At 38.8% G+C, this 14,256-nt stretch overlaps 1 protein-coding gene across 2 annotated transcripts in view; it reads right to left on the reverse strand.

Moving 5' to 3' along the window:
- Nucleotides 1-14,256, reverse strand: part of abhd3 (abhydrolase domain containing 3, phospholipase) — a 105,871-nt gene that overhangs the window by 34,442 nt on the left and 57,173 nt on the right. For both annotated transcript variants that reach the window (XM_048528497.2, XM_048528496.2), the window contains 2 exons: nucleotides 2,671-2,719; nucleotides 2,401-2,566 (listed from right to left, as the gene is read on the reverse strand). In XM_048528497.2, the coding sequence (XP_048384454.1) occupies nucleotides 2,401-2,566; nucleotides 2,671-2,719 (215 nt within the window). The remainder of the gene's footprint in view (nucleotides 1-2,400; nucleotides 2,567-2,670; nucleotides 2,720-14,256) is intronic.

The raw sequence follows: 14,256 nt of genomic DNA on the forward strand, positions 1-14,256 counted from the left end.
AGATAGAGCATGTGAAATAATGGACAAAAGATGTTAGAGTGGAGAAGGACATTGACCTTTTTTCTGGAATGCTAGGCATTCTTCCAGATGGCTGAGGCTGCTTTAACCTGATTTGAAACCTTGGGTCAGACTGGAATGGTCTCATGTCATAACCACCACATTTGGCCCCGAGGGGGAGAAGAAGGCCTGTTTTTGCACTGCCCAAGAAGCAGTATCTTTAGCTACCAGCTTGCACAGTGGTGATGGGTCATTGAAACATAGCCAACAGAAGTCTGGATTAGTTTAAGTTTATGAAAGGGGTATAAAGACTACTTCTTTCTATTTTGTTCTTTGAATTAATAATAGGAAATGGACACTACTTTAAAAAAAACATTCAAGGTCTTCTTTTGCAACTTGGAAGAACAAAAGAAGCTCTATGCATATGAGACAATGTTACTTTCTACAGAGACACCAGACAAATCGGTATCATCTGTTGCAAGTTCAGGTGAGCTTAGAATAGTTCAGATTGGTTCAATAGCATTTTTAAACAGACGCTTGAAATACAAACTGAAACCTCCAGAAGCTTCAACAACATCTCGCTGTCCCCTCTTTTTTTTGTAGTGTGCTGTACCCACCCTGTCCAAAGAGCAGGAAAAAATCTACATTCAGAGCCACCAAAAGAAAGAATTCTAAAATATAAAGTGAAAAGGAAAAACTATGGGTCCAATCAATCAGTCAGTGCAATAAAGATTCTTCATTTTTGTTCATCCCGTGATAATTGGTAAAGGTCAAGAGGATTATAAGAACAACATGTTCTTCATTTGTGGACTGGACTTTAGATGCAGAACTGACCTTTCCTTGAGTATACCTTTTCCACCATACCCCTAACACTTGTGGAAAACTGGCTATCTTCTGTGAACAAATGCGTATTTGGGGTGGTTACAGGAACACAGCTTAAGTTTAGTAATAGTAGTTTAGTAATTAGTTATCTATTTTCTTTGTAATGTTGTTAAACTATTCACATTTATAATAAAAAGATTTACTTCTGCTGTTCATGAAAAAAACTTAGTATGTATCACCTTTGGGGTCTGAATTATAGTAAGTCGGTTAGGTAAGTTAAATTCCTTGTTTTAATTAGATTCACTGGGGTTCCATTATCTGTGATCTCTTCCCAATTGTGACATCACAAGTGGAAGTTGAAAGGCTTTCAATATGAAGTGCTATGAATAGTCAAGTCCAGAGGTAACAAATTCATGAATGAGCAATGCTAACCTTATACTGTTGAATATGTTTACTCAACAAATATCTCCTGTAGTATGGTTAACTGTATTGTATGATTGATTTGCCTGGAGCACATTTTGATTGAAATACCATGCTCACCACTATCATTTTCAACTTTCCTCTCTCTTTCAGAAGCAACTACAAGACAAATGTCCCAACTGCAATCTGTGTGTAACATGTGGCCATAAAACCCCAGCTACTCCATCCTTCCTGTTTGTGTTTCCTGTTAGAATATTTTTAGCTTGAAGATTTGAAGATGACTGGTTTTAGCGCTGTTCCTCATTAACAGACAGTAAAACAAAACTACAGTTCGAAAAGAGGCATTTGGCCCAGTTACTCCTTGTTTGTATTTATGCACCATTTGAACCTCTGCCGAATCTCCTCTTTCCAACTGTAATCAACATAACCCTTTATTCGCTCCTTCCTTATATGTCCATCAAGATTTTCTTTAAATGTGTCTGTGCTGTTTGCTTCAATGACTACCTATGAAGGTGAGTTCCACATTCTTACTGCTGTCTAACTAAAGATGTTTCTTCTCAATTCCTGATTTTACTCCTTGGTTACTAACCTGTATTGATGGCCTCTATTTCTGATCTTGCTCACAAATGGAAATATTCTCTTAATGTCTATCCTATCAAAACATTTTATAGTTTTAAAGTCTCCTATTCCAAAAATCTAGCCCATTCATCCTTTGCTGCCAAGTAGAATATTATAGTTCTAACATCATTTTTGTAAATATGTTGCGCTCCCCAGTCACTGTATTTCCTTTTCGTAATGTTACCCAGCTTTGCATACAACACTTCAAGTGTGGACTCCGCAAGTCACGTACAAGTTTAGTATAACTTCTCTACTTTTCATTTCTGTTCCTGGGAAAAATATTCAAGGTGATGTTCTTGTTGTAAAGAGTCAGAGTTGAGATTTTCTGGTGATCTCATTTCCAGCAAAGTCATTTACGTTATCAGTGAGCCCCCAAGGTTAAATACCAAACAAAGACGTATAAAAATTGAAAATTCTTGACCAAGGAAAACCTGAATGTGGAAATAAGTGAAGGATAGAATTTGAGCACAACTTTCCTTGTTGTCAACCTAAAACTATACCATTAAAAGTTCATCACTCTCGAAATATAAAACATAAACTTACCATGACTTGGTGAGAAGACATCATCTAAAGCATTCAAGCACAAAACAGGAATTTCAATTGACTTTAGCTTGAGGTAAGGACTGGCATCTCTGTAGTAGTCAGCAATTGTTTGGTAACCAAACATCACTGATGTAAACCGTTCATCAAATTCTCGGATAGTTTTTGCCTATATAAACATCAATCAAGCAAACATCAATTGGAAGAAAGCCGCTTTTACTATATCCATAAGTATTTCTAAAATGTATGGAAAGAAATAACGAAGCCATTTACCTTCAGGACATAATCTATGTCAAATGACTTTTCTAAGACTGGTCTGTGCCTATAATGCAAAATGAAATATTAGCATTTTGTGAAACATAAAACGTTTAAAATAGACATAAAAACCTGAAGTAAAAGTTAAAAAAAAATGTTAGGGGAGGTATAGAAGGCAAAGTAAGAAAGATGATCAGCCAGGGTTCCAGCTTTGTTAGAATGCATGTCAGGCATGAGTATATGTCAGGCATGTTGTAATGAATGTCGGGTAAGATTGGATTTAGTTTCAATCTCTCTTAGTCAAGTAGGCTATTGCTACTCAATATCTGGGTATTCAAATGATGCATGGTCACTTGGATAAGGTATCAGTGGTTAGTACCATTGAACGATATTTCAGCACAAACCACCACTTTTAGGAACCATGGCATATAGCATAAATGAAAGTTATCTAGGGTTTAAAGGTTATAAAACAATCTATGAACATTTGAGTTATTCAAATATAGTTAAATTGTAATTTTCCAATGATTGAAGCACACAGGTAATTACTAACCTCTTTGCTGATTAATTAAAATGATGCTTTGGAACCAGATACAGGCAAAATAAAATGTAAACGTTTTGCACAGGAACTCCCTGCAGCGACCATAGGGGAATTTGCTTAATTAAAGGCTTTCAATTCAGAGTCAGCTGTTTGTTGAGGTGTTATGCTTTCAGTAAACATTCTTTCCAATACAGAGAATATATGAGCACCATCTGCATTAAAATCTGAATGTTATTTCATTATCCTAAGCACATTAGAGAATATACATTTACAGATTAGTTGCAGCACTGAATGAGGCCATTCAGCCCACTATGTCCAGACTGATACTCTTCAAGTGCAACTCAACTGGTCCCACACTTCTGTCTTTTCCTCGTAGTCCTGCAATTTGTTATTTCTTTGGATAATTTTCCTGTTCCCTTTTGCAAGTCATGATTAAATCTGCCTCTGCTACAATCACAGGCAGTGCATTCCAGATACTAATCACTCATGAGAACGTATGAATATGAGAAATGGAAGCAGGAGTAGATCATATCGCAAATTGAGCCTATGCTGCCAATCAAGAATAATGATGTAATGTTTCGCTACAATTCTGCTTTCCCATTTGATTGTCGTATCACATGATTTCCCGAGAGAACAAAATTCTGTCTCTTTCAGTTGTAAATATGTTCTAGATTCTCAGGCAAGGGAACCAATCTGTACGAAACATGCCCTGTCATGTTCTATCAGAATCTTCTATGTTTCAATTAGGTCATCTCTCATTCATTTAAACTTCAAAAAGAATAGAATAATTTATTCAGTCTTAAATTTTAGGATAACCACCTTGTACCAGGGATCAAGCTAGTGATTTACCATTTACCAGCACTATTCTGGAAGTGTACATTTCAGGAATGTATGTCTGAAGGTAAATGGCTTCCTTGTTACTTTCCGTACATTTTTCTGCAATTATCACTGGCAGCTGCTTTTTGGAAACCTTCGTAATTCTCATTTGCAGAGTGGAGGTATAAGAACGTAACAGCATTAGAACTAAGAGCAGGATTGGGAATTCAAGCCTGCTCCACCATTTAATACAATCATGGCTGATCTCATCTCAGCCTCAGCTTCACTTTCCTGCCCACTCCTTATTGTCCTTCAACATGTTAACAATTAACATAATTAAAAACCTGTTCATCTCTTTAAATTTATTCAGTGTCCCAGCATACACTGGATTCTGGGTAGTGAATTCCACATATTTACAACTCTTTGAAAAAAGTAATTCTTACTTGTTTTAAGTCTGCCACCCCTTGACCTAAAACTATGACTTCTCATTCTAGATTATGTCACATGAGGAACATTCTGTCTTTGTCAACTTTGTTAATGAACATTAGAATCTTATATACTTCATTTAGAACTCTTCTCATTCTTCTAACTCGACTGAACATAAGCCTAATCTTCTCAATCTTTCCTCATAAGACAAACTCCTTATCTCAGGAATTATTTGAGTGAGCCATCTCTGAGCTGTGTGCAATGCAATTATATCTTTCTCCAAGAAAGGGGATCAAAACAGCACTCTCACTAATGCCTTGTTCAACTGCAACAATAATTTCCTGCTTTTATACTCTATTCCTTCATCAATAATGCTAAAATTCCACTTGCCATCCTTATTGGATGGCTTAGAAGGGGTGGACGCTAGGAAGTTGTTTCCGTTAGGTGGGGAGATTAGGACCCGTGGGCACAGCCTAAAAATTAGAGGGGGCAATTTTAAAACTGAAATGAGATGGCATTTCTTCAGCCAGAGAGTGGTGGACTTGTGGAATTCATTGCCACGGAGTGTAGTGGAGGCCAGGATGTTGGATGCCTTCAAGTCAGAGATCGACAAAGTCTTGATCTCAGAAGGAATCAAGGGCTATGGGGAGAGTGCAGGGAAGTGGAGTTGAAATGCCCATCAGCCATGATTTAAATGGCGGAGTGGACTTGATGGGCTGAATGGCCTTACTTCCACTCCTATGTCTTATGGTCTTATGGTCTTATTGCCTGCTAAACCTGCGTACAGGGTTTCTGTGATTCATGCATGAGGACACCCAGATCCCCGTACATTGAAGCATTTGAAGTTTCTCTCCAATTAATAATAAGTTGCCTCTTTATTTTAGTGACCAAAATGAATAGCCTTACTCTTTTTTTTAAGATTAGATTCCCTACCATGTGGAAACAGGCCCTTCGGCCCAACAAGTCCACACCGCCCCTGGAAGCGTCCCACTGAGACCCATCCCCCAATAACCCACACACCCCTGAACACGATGGGCAATTTGGCATGGCTGATCCACCTAGCCTGCACATCTTTGGACTGTGGGAGGAAACTGGAGCAGATGGAGGAAACCCATGCAGACATGGGGAGAATGTGCAAACTCTGCACAGACAGTCCCAAGGCTAGAATTGAACCCTGGTTCCTGGTTCTGTGAGGCTGCAGTGCTAACCACTGAGCCACCGTGCCACCCCATGTTATCCTCTTATCCATGTTAAGGTCCATCTGTCAAATTTTGGCCTGTTCACCTATCCTATCCATTTATAAATACTTTTATTTCTTTATTGGAACTTGCTGTCCCACCTATTTTAGTATAATCTGAAAATTTAGGTAAATTATATTCTATCCATGCATCCACGTCACTGACATAGATTGTGAAAATTTGGGACCTGAGGACTGAACCACGTGGCACCCAGTTGTTAGGTCTTGCCAACCAGAAAAACACATTCATTTCAGCTCCCTGCTTTCTGTTAGTCAGCCAATCCTCTATCCAATACTCCTCGCTCCATGTGATCTTATTTTGTATGTTAATCTTTTATGCACCATCTTTTCAAATACCTTCTGGAAGACCAGAAACACTACATCTACCAAATTCCCATTATCCATATTGCTTGTTACACCCTTGAAGAACTCTCACAAATTAGTCAAACATGGTCTATCCTTCCGAAAAGCATGCTGACTCTGATGGCCTATGTTTTGACTTTCTAAATGTGTGATTTCCTTAATAACAGATGACAGCAATTTCACAAAAATATATGCTAAACCAACTGATCTATCACTTCTTGCCTAAGCCCCTGTTCCTTTTTGAATAAGGGTATTACATTTATATTCTTTCCTTTGAAGCATCAGGGAGTTTTGGAGTATTATACCCAATGCATCACTATCTCTGCTGCCAATTTCTTTAAGACCCTACGTTGTAGGCCACCAGACCAAGGGGCCCTGTCTGCCTTTAATCCTAACAGATTTCTTTCGTACTTTTTTCCCTCGTGATGTCAATTGTTTCAAGTTCTTCCTTTTCTATAACCTCAACAATCTCGAATCACTAGCTTTGAGCATAAAAGCTGACGTAAATAGCATTGTCTCCTTTACTGTCAAATCCTTTTGCCTGAATTTTCTCCTTATTTACTAAAGTGATTGATAACAATGATGTTGTTGGAAAGATGAATGATCATTAAATGATTTGGTTGTCATATTATATCTGCAAGCTGGCATACTTTCAAGTGAAAGAACAGCACTCAAAGTGGAAAAGTCTTCAGATGCATTAGAGTAGATTATTCACTGAATAAAGTGCCGTTCTGCATTGTGCAATATGGATTGGATAGCTAACCCAATGAGACATCCAGAGCTACTGTTTAAACTCGTCACTATTTTCATTCATTCATTTCAAGACAACTGGATATTTGAAAGTTTTGATAGATGTATGAGGCTCTTGGCTGTCTACGAAAGCACAAATACGTTTTTACTCCAGAAATTGTCTCACTCAGGAATATCTTTCCATTGATTTCAAACTTCATGATAGGTGTAGTCTCAGACTGAGTACATTCTAGCCCTCACCAACATTATGAATCTTCAGTTTTCTATTTAAATAGGATGGAGGGAACCTTCATCATAACAGTTTATGGCCTCACTGAAGTGTATTGAAATGCTATCCAGCTCTTTGTTAGCAGATTCATGGGCTGTGAGAAGGACATAGGGAGGTGAGTACTCTACCTAAGGTACTGACACTCCTCACCCTTTGCCTCGTTCTCGCCACCCCAACTCAGGCAGACCCCCAAATGCTGTCTCCTGATCTAATATTAGAATGTTCCTCTGCAGAGGTACAAATACGGTATCTTTGACAGGATTCTGTGTGCTTCAAAGCACCCAAATGTATCTGCTAGTTCTTAACTATCAGAACAATAACATATGCAACTTAATTCCAATTCAGCAGAAGTAGCACCACCTGGAAAAGGAGCAGAATAACTTTGCATTGAGTGTTTTTTGTCATACATTTTATTTTAAATCGCCACTTCCCATCTCCATTATTGGCTTTCAGCTGTTATGGCCATTAGCCTTAAGAAAAATAGTTAGGCCAGAGAAAAAGATGCCAATGATTGTCTATGAGTTGGAAGGGTTGTTGACTGTGGGAATGATTTATGCTGGTTGCGGAGTGTATTTAGTGGGGCAGTGGGTTTAGTATTCGTGTACGATAGGAATTCAAAGCCTTGGCCTAGCTGATTTCATGCCTGTGTGATTATATCCTCACAGGCATCTGATGTTCATGCTTTTCTGGATATACCTCTTTTCTTTCTCAGTTGTATGGTCCCTAGAAGTCTCATAAGTCATGTCTTCATAGGTTTGCCTTTGTGTCCAAGGAACCATCTGTTGATTCTGTCCAATAACATGTTGGAAGTGTGACTGGTATAAGAAGAAGGTCTCATAGCAAATTCCAAGATTTCATATTCAGTCATACATGACTATATTCTACCAGTTACCTAACAGATGAGAATTGATGGAATGTGACCCTTTTCAGTTGCTGGTTGATCAGAGGGTGCATTGATTACAACTAATTCGGTCCAATCCATAATTTTCTGGATCTGTGGGAATCCAGCTCATGCAGAATTTTTTTTCAGTCAATCATGAAATGAGAGCATCAGTCAATATTTATTGCCCGTTTCTAATTGTCCAGAGGGCATTTAAGAGTCAACCACATCACTGGAATCACATGTAGGCCAGATGAGATGAGGATGGTAGATTTTCTTTCCTAAAGGACATTAGTGACCCAGATGGACTTTTCCTGACAATCAGTAATGGTTTCATGGTCAGTATTAGACTTCTATTTCCAGATAATTCTTGAATTCAAATTTTACCACCTGCCATGGCAGAATTCGAATCCCAGTGCCCAGAACATTACCAGGGTCTCTGGATTAAAAGTCCAGCAATAATACCACTAGGCCATCACACCATCCCCCACCCACCAATTTTACCTCATCAGTAGCAAAGTAAGAAAAGAGGTGGCCATATATAATAGAGCACTGGTCCCTGGGAAATGAACATGTGCACAGCAGATTGTGACACTCTAGAAATGCCACCAGAAGATGTCTGGAAGGAGCCACAGATGAAGAAACTGAGGACTGCAGAGACTTGGATGACCACTGGCAATGCATTCCTACCTGACCCGTGGAGAAGGTGGTCTTGTTCGAAGAAGTTGATGTCAGCAAGGGTCTGTTAAGAAATGCTGAAATGGCTAATTCTGAATTAAAAATAAAATGTGCTGGAGATAATCAGCAAGAGAGACAACATTTGTGGGAAGTGTAACATTTCCAGGCAAATGTTTCTTCAGATCAGAGAAAGTCTGAACTGCCTGAGGCACCGCTGTCCAATTATGGCCAGAAAGCTGAACCGGTATTGTCTGCATTTGAGGATATCAACCTTCTTCAGTTTGTGGCTCTGTCTGTGGAGTTGCAGGTGGCTACTGCTGTGAATGTCACTGTTGTTCCTATGGATGTTGTTCTTACTGCTGTTCATGATGCTTACTTTATATTTTCTTCCTGCATCCGGAAGTGCTGTCAGATACAACGGAACATCTTCTATCCACCAACAAATTGCCCGTGATGTGTATTTTGTTCCTCATCAGAGGCCCAATTGTATAAATTTAAGTATATATGTAGGTGAAGGAGACTGGCACAGTTATTGAGCATGTATATTGGACCTCTTGTGGTGCAGTGCTAGTGTCCCTACCTCTGAACCAGGATACCCAAGTTCAAGTCCCACCACTCTAGAGGTGTCTAACAGCATCTCTGAATAAGTTAATTAGAAAATTGCTTGAGCACATATAGCAGGGATTTGCACAAAAATCACTCAACTGCATAACACGAATGATTAACTATTGGTGGTGAATAAATTTTAAAAAAATCAGGGCTGAGCTGCTAATGGAAAAAAATGCTCAGTTGTGTATAAGAAAACTTCTGTATTTAAAATAATTGAGAACGTATAGCCGAGCACTGAACATAATTTGATCAACTAGAAACACAGGTGATTTAATTGCGGTGGAAAATAGATGAAAATTACTTGACGGAGGATGAAAAGAACTCTAAGACCAGAGACAGTTGCTTGTCAACCATTGGCATAGGGTCCCAGCTGCCCAAAGCCCGCTTCTTTTTTCCTTCAATAATTACCATCATAAACCCAATTTCATATCTCCTGCAAAACAATCTCCCTTCACACTTCAAAGTTATTTGATTGCCAGAAAATCCACACATGACCTATTGCACACATTTAATTTCTGATTTCAATAATTAGCTGGTGGTCAGAGCTGTCATAATATTGAGTGAAATTCCAAGAAATCACATTTTCCTGCCCAGAAAAATATCCAAGTATAATTCAATCTCTCCAGCTTTCCTCACGTTGTCCTAAAATGTACGTGCGCTACCACTAGTAGTATTGCATCCGAGCCAGAAGGTTGTGACCTCAAGTCCTATTCCTGAGACTTCTCCAAACTAAGACTTCTGTGCTGCGTAGCACAGAGGGGATCATTTATACAGGGGTCTTGTGGCAGATTATTAGTGTAACTACCTCTGAGTTGGAAGTTTTTGACTTAAGTACCACTTGATATAGAGATGTTTCATAATATGCTCAAGCAGGTTGATTAAAAGTGTATTTTATTAGGAAAGACCTATTGTCAATTATTTTTACGAGAGTTAAATGTTTGACATTCGTACTATTTAACATTATGAATAAATTTATGTCATTTCACCTTGTGAATAAATTGATGCAAGAACGTACTTTTAAATTTTTCTATATGTTTTATCATGGGTTGAAATGGGAAAAGAATTATTTAGAACAGAAAAAGGACTGCTGCCCATTTTCAAAGCAAATTACCTATGCTTATTGTAAATGCTATTGACACTGTTAGTTACTCAAACAGTGAGGGACGGTTAGTTGCTGATGAACTGACAGCAGGAGGTATGCATAATTAGAGATTCATCCAGCAATAAGCAGCTCATTGGTCTGTAAACTGGTGACCAGTTGTCAATGACAACCGCTTTCTACCTTCCAATAACTAGATGACTGGTTCCTGGATAGCTGAGCAGCATGAGTGTGTGAACAGCAAAACAGAAGCTTTGAGACCTTCTACAGAAGTCTCACTCTAAATTACCCAAAACCTGAAAATATCACCAAATATCTAAAATCTGAAGAAAACCAATTTGTTTTCCTGAACCAGTTGCTGTAAGCACTAGCTTTTAACCAGTAAATAAGAGACTTTTAAATTTGTGAACCAATCATTCCTGCAAGAAAGTGAAAATTCCTTGGAGAAGAAAGATCAACAAACAGCAAGCCTTGACAAGCAAAAGGATCATCTCAGTGAATGCTGCGGGTGGGGGTGCCATTGAACTGCTTTCCTGATTTTTCCCTTAACCCATGACAGCAATGTGTTTTGGCCTGTCTGGATGTATGTAGATGAAGTTTTAGAAGGAGGTTAGCATTTTAACAAGTGGAGTTATATATTAACAGTTCATTGTTGTTTACCTGTAAGAATCTGTTTGTTTGGAATAAATAGTAATTCCCACTAAATACGGAAACTAGAAGTACAGATATTAAGTTCAATAAGTGCAACCAGCACTTTGTAGAAAGCAGCAGGTTATATGAGACTGTGAAACACCTCTGAAATATGAAGACTACATATCTTGGAGTTCTTGACTGGCTCTGTATTTACCTGGCCCTTAACCTGGGTGTAAAAAAGACAGAAAATTGAGGAGTTTTGTGACATTTGACACAATTTTTAACTTTTATGGATTCATGGAATAACTGGGCTTGATTTCCAGCACACTATCCCAATGAGGCATGATATCTAAAATTAAATGACGATGAACTTCTTGTCTCCTACTTTACCAACTGGTTGCCTGGAGTTTAATACTAGGATAATTCCCCCCATTCTTATGAGAAATTAAACAGCAAAAAATACAGATCAAAGTCAACACAGACTAAAGTATCAGAAATCAGCACTAAAAATGTGAAAGCAATTTCTCAAAACAAATCTGTTCAGCAAAAGCCTTTCATTTAGGCAATCACATGGCTGTAATAATTCAGTATGTAAAACACTTCGAGCCTGACAATTTCACAATCTCAAGAATCCCTGCTGTGCTCTCACTTTAGTATCATTTGCAAGTTTCAATCAACTCCAGGAAACTCTGGTCTAGTGAATAAAACTGTAATCAACTGCCACTTGGAGTAAGATAATTACCAAACTGTTTATCCCATGGGGGTTTCCAGAATGTCACACCAATTAAATTGGCAGGCTCATGTTGGGTTTCTGACACACTATAGTTTTATTTTCTTCTTTTTAACACTTCACCCCTATCTGCATACACCAAACACACTGTGAAGTTGGGTAGAGTTGTTGATGTTTGTAAAATGATGGGGGTGCAGGGGAAGAGTGTGCAGTCGCTTAAAAGGTGATGTGTTTTTATTAAGCTTGGAGATTTAAAAAACGTCTGCAGGCAGCAGCAGATACACAGAGAGTTCTTGAACTTGAAACATTGTATCAAAAGACTATACTGTTAGCAGGTAAATCAGCATTTTTACCAAGCCAACAGGTTTTTGGATTTAGCCAATTAATTTAAACCAGGCCCTAGATACCAAAACTTAATTAAATTTAAATCTGAGTGTTTTGACAACCTAGGACCAACCCCATTGTAAGAAGATAATATGTTATTAAGGGTATAAAAGATGAGGTTATTTGAAAATGGTGGTGAGGATCAATTGCCATCAGCCAAGAGAACAGTTCTCAGCTATAAAAGAAAGAATCACTGGCTCTCACAGAATTCTCTAAGCTCTCAGAAAACCATCATCTAAACCACAGGTGCAACAGCACCCTTAGCTAATATTCCTGATACAAGAATTTGACAGACAAGGGCATTCCTGAGTGCCCATCAGTGGAGATGGCATTGAGCCATCTGGAAGATATATCCTGGCTTTAATTTCAAGAAAATAAGTTTTATTTTATTTTTTATTACATTGGTTTATATAAATGGGACATATATTTATTGGAATAGCATAACATTAGAATTTTGTTTTATTCAGGAATAGATAATAGTTAAGGTTGGAATTGTTCAATTTATTAGTAGTTCTGTTTAATTTGTTAACCGTTACAGTTAGATAAATAAATTGTTACTTGTTGATTATAGAGTAACTGTCAGGAGTTCGTTTCATTTGACCTCCCCTTTATAATGGATTGGGAGGTGAGAGGCAGATTATGCCACTTTTCACACTTCCTTTAACAGATTACGAGGTGAAGTAAGCTTCTCTTGGTGTTTTGGTTTTTGTTATCAGGAGGGAATCAACCTCTGTTTCATAACACACAGACACACACATTGTTAGTCAAGGACAATATAACGGTGGCTGAAAGAACTTTTGACGAGGACTCGTCCACTGACGTGGCATGGGCTGAGGTCAGAAACAGGACAGTAGAGGTCACACTGCTGGGAGTATTTTTTATAGGCCTTTGCAAAGTTCCAGAGGTGTGGAGGAGAGGATTGGCAAAATGATTCTGGGCAGGAGTGAAAGGAACAGGGTGGTCATTATGGGAACTTCCCCAACATTGACTGGAAATGCTATAGCTCTAGTATGTTGGATGGATCAATTTTTGTCCAATGTGTGCAGGAGGGTTTCCTGACACAGTGTGTCAAAGGGCCAACAAGAGGGGAGGCCACACTGGATCTGGTACTTAGTAATGAACCAGGCCAGGTGTTTGACTTAGTGGTAGGTGAGCACTTTGGAGAGAATGACCATAATTCAGTTACGTTTAGTTTAGCAATGGAAAGGGATAGGAACATGCCACAGGGCAAGAGTTATAAATGGGGTAAGGGCAATTATAATGCGATTAGGCAAGACTTAGGAGGCATAGAATGAGGTAGCAAAATGCAGGGGATGGGGACAAACGAAATGTGAAGCTGGTTTAAGGAACAGATATTGCGTGTCCTTGATAGGTATGTCCCTGTCAGGCAGGGAGGAAGTGATAAGGTAAGGGAACCGTGGTTTACTAAAGAAATTGTATCTCTTGTTGAGCGGAAGAGGAAGGCTTATGTGACGTTGAGGCAAGATGGTTCAAATGAGGTGATGGAGAGTTACAGATTAGCCAGGAAGGATTTAAAGAGAAAGTGAAGAAGAGCAAGGAGGGGACATGAGCAGTCATTAGCAGGTAGAATAAAGGAGAACCCTAAAGCTTTCTATAGGTATGTGAGGAATAAAAGGATGACTAGGGTAGTAATAGGGCCAGTCAAAGACAGAGGGAGGATGTTGTGTGTGGACCCTGTGGAGATCAGAGAGGTGCTAAACGAATATTTCTCATCTGTTTTCACTCAGCAAAAGGAGAATATTGTAGAGGAGAGGACTGAGATACAGGCTATTAGACTTGAAAGAATTGAGGTTAGTGAGCAGGTGGTGTTATCAATTCTGAAGGTGTGAATGTAGATAAATCCCCTACGCCAGATGGGATTTTTCTGAGGATTCTCTGGGATGCTAAAGGAGGAATTAGCGGAGCCTTTGGCCTTGATCTTTGAGTCATCATTGTCCTCAGGTTTAGTACCAGAGGACTGGAGAATTGTAAATGTTGTGTCCTTGTTCAAGAAGGGCAGTAGAGATGACCCAGGTAATTATAGGCTAGTGAGCCTTACGTCTGTTGTAGGAAAAGTTTTGGAAGGGATTATAAGAGATAGGATTTATAATCATCTAACAAGCAACAATCTGATTGGAGATAGTCAACATGATTCGTCAAGGGCAAGTCATGTCTCACAAACCTCATTGAGTT

Source organism: Stegostoma tigrinum, chromosome 5 (genome assembly GCF_030684315.1).
Source record: "Stegostoma tigrinum isolate sSteTig4 chromosome 5, sSteTig4.hap1, whole genome shotgun sequence".
NCBI classification, from domain to species: domain Eukaryota; kingdom Metazoa; phylum Chordata; class Chondrichthyes; order Orectolobiformes; family Stegostomatidae; genus Stegostoma; species Stegostoma tigrinum.